Below are 9,875 nucleotides of genomic sequence, written 5' to 3' on the forward strand. Positions count from 1 at the left end.
TGGATGACAGCACAGTACAGTATAGTGGTGGATGACAGCACAGGACAGTATAGTGGTGGATGACAGCACAGGACAGTATAGTGGTGGATGACAGCACAGGACAGTATAGTGGTGGATGACAGCACAGGACAGTATAGTGGTGGATGACAGCACAGGACAGTATAGTGGTGGATGACAGCACAGGACAGTATAGTGGTGGATGACAGCACAGGACAGTATAGTGGTGGATGACTCCTGGTTGTCTCACATCATCTATCACCCCTCCCTCTGTCCTTCCTTTCCCGCTCTCTTTCTCTCCTTGTGTTGTCCTGCTGATGAACTAGTCAGTAAATGAGAGCTGATAATAATACATTGACTCTCCTGGAACAAACAGGGAAGTGTTCACTTTCATGAGGGAAGTTAACATAGTCTACAGTTTGTGGACTTTCTGCTGTCAATATAAACACACGCACACACACACACACACACACACACACACACACACACACACACACACACACACACACACACACTGTCACACTGTCACAAACACACACATTTATGTTCTGTCACCAATGCCCCCTCTCTCTCTCCACCTCTCTCTCTTTCTGGTCGATACCAACGGGGAAATTCCTTTAGGTGAATCTCCACATTTACAACCCCTCTCTCCCTTCTTTCCTTTCTCCTCCCCTTCGTCCACCCAGACCAAGAATCGAAAGTATAGTGCTAGGGGTTTCCTAAAGATCCAGTAATGGTATGTGGTCCAATTGCCACCCTGTTTCCTATATAAGTGTACTACTTTTGACCAGGGCCCAAAGGGCTCACCATATAGGGGATAGGGTGCCATTTAGGATTCAGCCACAGTATCCTGCAAACAGAGTCACCACTGGTCCAGGGGCAGGGCTAAGACAACTCATGACCCGTGGTGTGTGTGCGTGTGTCTGTGTCTCTGTGTGTGTGTGTGTGTGTGGTGTGGTCTGTGTGTTTGTGTCTCCGTGTGTGTGTGTGTGTGTGTGTGTGCGGTCTGTGTGTCTGTGTCGCCGTGTGTGTGTGTATGTATGTGTGTGTGTGTGTGTGTGTGTGTGTGTTCAATCAGAATGGGTGAATCCTGAATTAATAATATGCCAGTACATATACCCAGCAAAATGCTCTCTAAACCATAATAATAACAACAACTGTTTACATATTAATCAAATATAATCAATAGTTTATGACACTATTATTTCATTATTTCTTTGCCAAAGACAAATAATATTTATTGTATCAACCAATCAATCAAACTTTTTTTTGTAAAGCCCTTTTTACATCAGCAATTGTCACAAAGTGCTTTACAGATACCCGGCCTGGACCACAAAGAGCAAGGGAAACGGTTAAGTTGTTGGATGGTTGCCATAGAACCAACAGATAACGGTTTGTAACGATGGAATAGCAACATCCTGGGGAAAAGTAGTCCCACGCTAGGCTGGGTTAGTGTTAGTGTCGCCATCACTCTCTCTCTCTTGTTTCTTCCCCATCTCTCTCTCTCTTGTTTCCCACCGTACTGCTCTGCTTGCGCAAAGCGAGTCTCTCGCTCTCTTTCGCTCTTTCTTTCTCTCTAGCTTGTTTCTTTCCCCCCCTCTCTCCATCTCTCTCTCTTGTTTCTTCCCCCTCTCTCTCGCTCTCTCTCTCTCACTCTGTCGTTTCTCTCCCCCTCTCTCTCTTTCTCTCTCCGTCTCTCATTTCTTTACCCATTCTCTCTCTCCCCTCCCCATCTCGCTCTCTCTCTCTCCGTCTCTCTCTCTCTCGCTCTCTCTCTTGTTTCCCACCGTACTGCTCCGCTTGCGCAAACCGAAAGAAGTAGTGGAAAGTCTCAGGCAGCTCCTGCGCTCAGTTCACGCTTCACTACACAACGTGTCATAGCAATGGAGAGGAGGGGAGGGAGGAGACGAGAGGGGGGGGGCGAGGGAAACCCGAACCCATGACTTCCGCGTATTTTCCTCTCTCTAGTCTCGCATCTCAAGCCACCCTGCCTCTCAGAGTAGTATAAAAAGACACGGGTTGTTTTGCTTCATTTCAAACTCGGAGCAGGAACGTAATAGCCCACACGCAGCCCAATCCAGTTCGATTTGGATATTAAACAATTTACCGGTAAACCGAAGTCATAACGTGGTTAGCCACATTTTTTGGGGTCCTCCTGTTTTCTTGCAGTGGACCTTAGCACAGTTCTTCTGACCCGGTTCTTCTGACCGACTCGTAAAACGGATAATTCTGTACAGCTTCTGCGATCGACACACACAAACACACACTCCAGTTTTCTTCTGGAACTCTGTGATCACCGGGAACCTTAGATGGATGTGGAATCTCAGAAGAGCGCACGCCCCCGTGGACGGTGCCTGGACGTTTTCTTGGTCGGTTCTATCGTTTTGCTCTTCCTGGTGGTGGCGACAGTTGTTGTCATGGGAACTTTGGCTCTTGTGGAGCTACGGTCAGAGATCGGGGTTAAGCCTTCTGTTGTGGATATGCAAGGTACATCGGAGACGCACCACGGCGTGCCCCTGTCCATGCCCGCGTACAAGGTGAGTACAGTAGCTAATAGCTACTAGTACAGTAACTATTAATAACGCATTATGACGTTTATTGTCTGACTGAACAAAAAATACAGGGATGTGTTTGTGGATGAAAACGGTTTATTTTGATTCTAAAAGTAGGTCTATATATCAATTAGCTTTCCCTTTAGAGGTGCAGACTGTGGACGGTTTGCAGACTGTAGACGGTTTGCAGACTGTAGACGGACTGTAGACGGTTTGCAAACTGTGGACGGTTTGCAGACTGTGGACTGTTTGCAGACTGTGGACGGTTTGTTGCAGACTGTAGACGGTTTGCAGACTGTGGACGGTTTGCAGACTGTGGACGGTTTGTTGCAGACTGTGGACGGTTTGTTGCAGACTGTGGACGGTTTGCAGACTGTGGACGGTTTGCAGACTGTGGACGGTTTGCAGACTGTGGACGGTTTGCAGACTGTGGACGGTTTGTTGCAGACTGTAGACGTTTGCAGACTGTGGACGGTTTGTTGCAGACTGTGGATGGTTTGCAGACTGTGGACGGTGTGCAGACTGTAGACTGTTTGCAGACTGTGGACGGTTTGCAGACTGTGGACGTTTGCAGACTGTGGACGGTTTGCAGACTGTGGACGGTTTGTTGCAGACTGTGGACGGTTTGTTGCAGACTGTGGACGGTTTGCAGACTGCGGACGGTTTGTTGCAGACTGTGGACGGTTTGCAGACTGTAGACGGTTTGCAGACTGTGGACGGTTTGCAGACTGTGGACGGTTTGTTGCAGACTGTGGACGGTTTGCAGACTGTGGACGGTTTGCAGACTGTGGACGGTTTGCAGACTGTGGATGGTTTGCAGACTGTGGACGGTTTGTTGCAGACTGTAGACGGTTTGCAGACTGTGGACGGTTTGCAGACTGTGGACGGTTTGCAGACTGTGGACGGTTTGCAGACTGTGGACGGTTTGTTGCAGACTGTGGACGGTTTGCAGACTGTCGACGGTTTGCGGACTGTGAACGGTTTGTTGCAGACTGTAGACGGTTTGCAGACTGTGGACGGTTTGCAGACTGTAGTCGGTTTGTTGCAGACTGTGGGCGGTTTGTTGCAGACTGTGGACGGTTTGCAGACTGTGGACGGTTTGCAGACTGTGGACTGTTTGCAGACTGTAGACGGTTTGCAGACTGTGGACGGTTTGCAGACTGGACGGTTTGCAGACTGTGGACGGTTTGCAGACTGTGGACGGTTTGCAGACTGTGGACGGTTTGCAGACTGTGGACTGTTTGCAGACTGTGGACGGTTTGCAGACTGTAGACTGTTTGCAGACTGTGGACGGTTTGCAGACTGTGGACGGTTTGCAGACTGTAGACTGTTTGCAGACTGTGAACGGTTTGCAGACTGTAGACGGTTTGCAGACTGTGGACGGTTTGCAGACTGTGGACTGTTTGCAGACTGTGGATGGTTTGCAGACTGTAGACTGTTTGCAGACTGTGGACGGTTTGTTGCAGACTGTAGACGGTTTGCAGACTGTGGACGGTTTGCAGACTGTGGACTGTTTGCAGACTGTGGACGGTTTGCAGACTGTGGACGGTTTGCAGACTGTGGACGGTTTGTTGCAGACTGTAGACGGTTTGCAGACTGTGGACGGTTTGCAGACTGTGGACGGTTTGCAGACTGTGGACGGTTTGCAGACTGTGGACGGTTTGTTGCAGACTGTGGACGGTTTGTTGCAGACTGTGGACGGTTTGCAGACTGTGGACGGTTTGTTGCAGACTGAAGATGGTTTGTTGCAGACTGTAGACGGTTTGCAGACTGTGGACGGTTTGTTGCAGACTGTGGACGGTTTGCAGACTGTGGACGGTTTGCAGACTGTGGACGGTTTGCAGACTGTGGACGGTTTGCAGACTGTGGACGGTTTGCAGACTGTGGACTGTTTGCAGACTGTGGACGGTTTGCAGACTGTGGACGGTTTGCAGACTGTGGACTGTTTGCAGACTGTGGACGGTTTGCAGACTGTGGACGGTTTGCAGACTGCGGACGGTTTGTTGCAGACTGTAGACGGTTTGCAGACTGTGGACGGTTTGCAGACTGTGGACGGTTTGCAGACTGTGGACTGTTTGCAGACTGTGGACGGTTTGCAGACTGTAGACTGTTTGCAGACTGTGGACGGTTTGTTGCAGACTGTAGACGGTTTGCAGACTGTGGACGGTTTGCAGACTGTGGACGGTTTGCAGACTGTGGACTGTTTGCAGACTGTGGACGGTTTGCAGACTGTGGACGGTTTGCAGACTGTGGACGGTTTGTTGCAGACTGTGGACGGTTTGCAGACTGTGGACGGTTTGCAGACTGTAGACGGTTTGCAGACTGTGGACAGTTTGCAGACTGTGGACGGTTTGCAGACTGTGGACGGTTTGCAGACTGTGGACGGTTTGCAGACTGTGGACGGTTTGCAGACTGTGGACTGTTCATCCATTTTGGACTTTTAAACCAACGATACATAGGACTACCCATTGACTCTTGAAGATTGGAACTTAAATGAGCTTTTTTTTCAACTTCTAGTTCCCCATCAGAACTCAAAATATAAGCTTGTTTTACAGAGTATCATTTAGATGTCATGGATGGTCAGTCCTTGCCTTCATAGCTCTGTCCATTCATTTTAGTGGTTACATTTCTCTAGCCTCTTCTCTCAGTCGTTCACCAAATAAAGGGTGGGTTGGCCACTTCCTTGTTGTTTGAACTCTAGATGACCCCTTTAAGGATTTAAGTCCACACAACAATACAAGTGTGTAAGCTCCAATGGTAAAATATAGTGCATTACATAGGGAATAGGTTGCCAGAGTAGTGCATTACATAGGGAATAGGTTGCCAGAGTAGTGCATTACATAGGGAATAGGTTGCCAGAGTAGTGCATTACATAGGGAATAGGTTGCCAGAGTAGTGCATTACATAGGGAATAGGTTGCCAGAGTAGTGCATTACATAGGGAATAGGTTGCCAGAGTAGTGCATTACATAGGGAATAGGTTGCCAGAGTAGTGCATTACATAGGGAATAGGTTGCCAGAGTAGTGCATTACATAGGGAATAGGTTGCCAGAGTAGTGCATTACATAGGGAATAGGTTGCCAGAGTAGTGCATTACATAGGGAATAGGTTGCCAGAGTAGTGCATTACATAGGGAATAGGTTGCCAGAGTAGTGCATTACATAGGGAATAGGTTGCCAGAGTAGTGCATTACATAGGGAATAGGTTGCCAGAGTAGTGCATTACATAGGGAATAGGTTGCCAGAGTAGTGCATTACATACAGATGTAGGGTGTGTAACCTCTCTAACTGTCCTCCCTACTCTTCTTCCCCATCCTCAGATGCAGAACTTGGCCTACCTGCAACTCACCTCCGGTAAGTTCAATCACCTTTCAACTGTCATTTTAAACCAAACGTCATGTAGATCAAGTAGTTACAATGAATGATGTTAGACTTCTCTTCTATTTGTATTAGTTGTCCATTGTAGGAGTGTTGATTTATATTTCATTTTTATTTAACCTTTATTTAAGTAGGCAAGTCAGTTAAGAACAAATTCTTGTTTACAATGACGGCCTACATCAATCAGGTCCAACCTGTCCATGTAATCTTATTCATTATTATCTAAAAGGCTAGACTGATCCTAGATCAGCCCTACAACTCTGAGATGCATTGGGGATATGGTGTCGCTCTGGATAAGAGCACCTGCTAAATTACCAAAATTCAATGTTAACATAGTCCTTGATTAGTGTCCTAATGAAATGGAATGTAAACACACAGTCCTTGATTAGTGTCCTAATGAAATGGGATGTAAACACACAGTCCTTGATTAGTGTCCTAATGAAATGGGATGTAAACACAGTCCTTGATTAGTGTCCTAATGAAATGGAATGTAAACACACAGTCCTTGATTAGTGTCCTAATGAAATGGGATGTAAACACACAGTCCTTGATTAGTGTCCTAATGAAATGGGATGTAAACACACAGTCCTTGATTAGTGTCCTAATGAAATGGAATGTAAACACAGTCCTTGATTAGTGTCCTAATGAAATGGAATGTAAACACAGTCCTTGATTAGTGTCCTAATGAAATGGAATGTAAACACAGTCCTTGATTAGTGTCCTAATGAAATGGAATGTAAACACAGTCCTTGATTAGTGTCCTAATGAAATGGGATGTAAACACAGTCCTTGATTAGTGTCCTAATGAAATGGAATGTAAACACAGTCCTTGATTAGTGTCCTAATGAAATGGAATGTAAACACAGTCCTTGATTAGTGTCCTAATGAAATGGGATGTAAACACAGTCCTTGATTAGTGTCCTAATGAAATGGAATGTAAACACAGTCCTTGATTAGTGTCCTAATGAAATGGAATGTAAACACAGTCCTTGATTAGTGTCCTAATGAAATGGGATGTAAACACACAGTCCTTGATTAGTGTCCTAATGAAATGGGATGTAAACACAGTCCTTGATTAGTGTCCTAATGAAATGGAATGTAAACACACAGTCCTTGATTAGTGTCCTAATGAAATGGAATGTAAACACAGTCCTTGATTAGTGTCCTAATGAAATGGAATGTAAACACAGTCCTTGATTAGTGTCCTAATGAAATGGAATGTAAACACAGTCCTTGATTAGTGTCCTAATGAAATGGAATGTAAACACACAGTCCTTGATTAGTGTCCTAATGAAATGGAATGTAAACACAGTCCTTGATTAGTGTCCTAATGAAATGGAATGTAAACACAGTCCTTGATTAGTGTCCTAATGAAATGGAATGTAAACACAGTCCTTGATTAGTGTCCTAATGAAATGGAATGTAAACACAGTCCTTGATTAGTGTCCTAATGAAATGGAATGTAAACACAGTCCTTGATTAGTGTCCTAATGAAATGGAATGTAAACACAGTCCTTGATTAGTGTCCTAATGAAATGGGATGTAAACACAGTCCTTGATTAGTGTCCTAATGAAATGGGATGTAAACACAGTCCTTGATTAGTGTCCTAATGAAATGGGATGTAAACACAGTCCTTGATTAGTGTCCTAATGAAATGGAATGTAAACACACAGTCCTTGATTAGTGTCCTAATGAAATGGAATGTAAACACAGTCCTTGATTAGTGTCCTAATGAAATGGAATGTAAACACAGTCCTTGATTAGTGTCCTAATGAAATGGAATGTAAACACAGTCCTTGATTAGTGTCCTAATGAAATGGAATGTAAACACAGTCCTTGATTAGTGTCCTAATGAAATGGAATGTAAACACAGTCCTTGATTAGTGTCCTAATGAAATGGGATGTAAACACAGTCCTTGATTAGTGTCCTAATGAAATGGGATGTAAACACAGTCCTTGATTAGTGTCCTAATGAAATGGGATGTAAACACAGTCCTTGATTAGTGTCCTAATGAAATGGAATGTAAACACAGTCCTTGATTAGTGTCCTAATGAAATGGAATGTAAACACAGTCCTTGATTAGTGTCCTAATGAAATGGAATGTAAACACAGTCCTTGATTAGTGTCCTAATGAAATGGGATGTAAACACAGTCCTTGATTAGTGTCCTAATGAAATGGGATGTAAACACAGTCCTTGATTAGTGTCCTAATGAAATGGGATGTAAACACAGTCCTTGATTAGTGTCCTAATGAAATGGGATGTAAACACAGTCCTTGATTAGTGTCCTAATGAAATGGGATGTAAACACAGTCCTTGATTAGTGTCCTAATGAAATGGGATGTAAACACACAGTCCTTGATTAGTGTCCTAATGAAATGGGATGTAAACACAGTCCTTGATTAGTGTCCTAATGAAATGGGATGTAAACACAGTCCTTGATTAGTGTCCTAATGAAATGGGATGTAAACACAGTCCTTGATTAGTGTCCTAATGAAATGGGATGTAAACACAGTCCTTGATTAGTGTCCTAATGAAATGGAATGTAAACACACAGTCCTTGATTAGTGTCCTAATGAAATGGAATGTAAACACAGTCCTTGATTAGTGTCCTAATGAAATGGAATGTAAACACAGTCCTTGATTAGTGTCCTAATGAAATGGAATGTAAACACAGTCCTTGATTAGTGTCCTAATGAAATGGGATGTAAACACAGTCCTTGATTAGTGTCCTAATGAAATGGGATGTAAACACAGTCCTTGATTAGTGTCCTAATGAAATGGAATGTAAACACAGTCCTTGATTAGTGTCCTAATGAAATGGGATGTAAACACAGTCCTTGATTAGTGTCCTAATGAAATGGAATGTAAACACAGTCCTTGATTAGTGTCCTAACTGTTGTGTGTTCCTGTTTCCCCCTTCAGCCAAGCTGGAGAACAGCACAATGTCCTGGTCCCAGGTCAAACATGGACTGGAGTCCTCTGTTGGAGATCTGTACGAATACAACCTTCACCAACATACATTGCAAACCAAGCAGGGTAGCTTCTACTTCCTGTACCTGGACCTCCAGCTCATCTGTACCGCCAACTGTAGGCGGGGCATCCTCGTCGTCCAGATTGCAAGTCACGGTGACGAAAAGCTCACATGCCAGGTGGAGCTCCCAGAGTGGTCAGTGTCAAACCCTGTGACAACGGTAACCAGGAAGTGCTGGAGGGTGACACGGCTGGACCCAGAGAGCCGGTTGATCGGCCATATGGTGGTGCAGGAAGCACAGGACACGTTCTGGAAACTGGACGTGAACGGATCCGGAATGGGAGTTTTCTTAGTGGGTTGATATGGGCCACGTTCAGTAGCTAAACCTTGTGAAGCGTTGCAGGTAGAGACGCCGTGAACAGAGCCGACGTTATTCTTTCATTAAGATGTCAGGGAGGCATATAGTTCTACTTTGCTGCTATCTGAACATTCCGAAACGTTGCGTCCTGCTGAACGCACCACTGGGGTGGAAGTTAGGGCTCCGCCACAGACGAAGGGAAGGAGACGAGTAAAGGAAGCGAGCTAAGGGTACTGAGATGCACCCCATCTAGGAGAACTTGCAGACAGAGAGAGTCTTCCCACCATGCACTGTTTGTGGACTTTGACCTCTGTCGCTCAGGGCATCTCCATGGAAACAATTTAAACGAAACAATTCAGGTCTATTTATATGGATATTTATTGAATGTATATACATTTAATGTATAAATATGTGTATTTATATATTTGTACTCAGGGTTACAATGTGTTGTTTATTGTTATGTGTAGATGCCACTACGTTGGTGCTGGTGTATAATACACATGATATACTGTGTATATACATGGATACATGATATCATTGATTTGATATGCCTTATTACCGTTGCTTGGCAACCACAGTAACCTCCTCAGAGTCTTCAGGTGGGGTTCTGTTCTGTT

General features: G+C 44.7%; 1 protein-coding gene across 1 annotated transcript in view; it reads left to right on the forward strand.

Moving 5' to 3' along the window:
• The first annotated feature begins 1,982 nt into the window (after positions 1–1,982).
• The window catches only part of LOC106592740 (uncharacterized), an 8,575-nt gene continuing 682 nt past the window's right edge, over positions 1,983–9,875 (forward strand). The window contains exons 1-3 of the mRNA XM_014184067.2: positions 1,983–2,534; positions 5,868–5,901; positions 8,852–9,875. The exon at positions 8,852–9,875 is cut by the window's right edge and continues 682 nt beyond it. Coding sequence (XP_014039542.1) covers positions 2,307–2,534; positions 5,868–5,901; positions 8,852–9,261 — 672 coding nt within the window. The 5' untranslated portion in view covers positions 1,983–2,306 and the 3' untranslated portion in view covers positions 9,262–9,875. The remainder of the gene's footprint in view (positions 2,535–5,867; positions 5,902–8,851) is intronic.

This window comes from Salmo salar, chromosome ssa12, assembly GCF_905237065.1.
Source record: "Salmo salar chromosome ssa12, Ssal_v3.1, whole genome shotgun sequence".
In the NCBI taxonomy this organism is placed as follows: domain Eukaryota; kingdom Metazoa; phylum Chordata; class Actinopteri; order Salmoniformes; family Salmonidae; genus Salmo; species Salmo salar.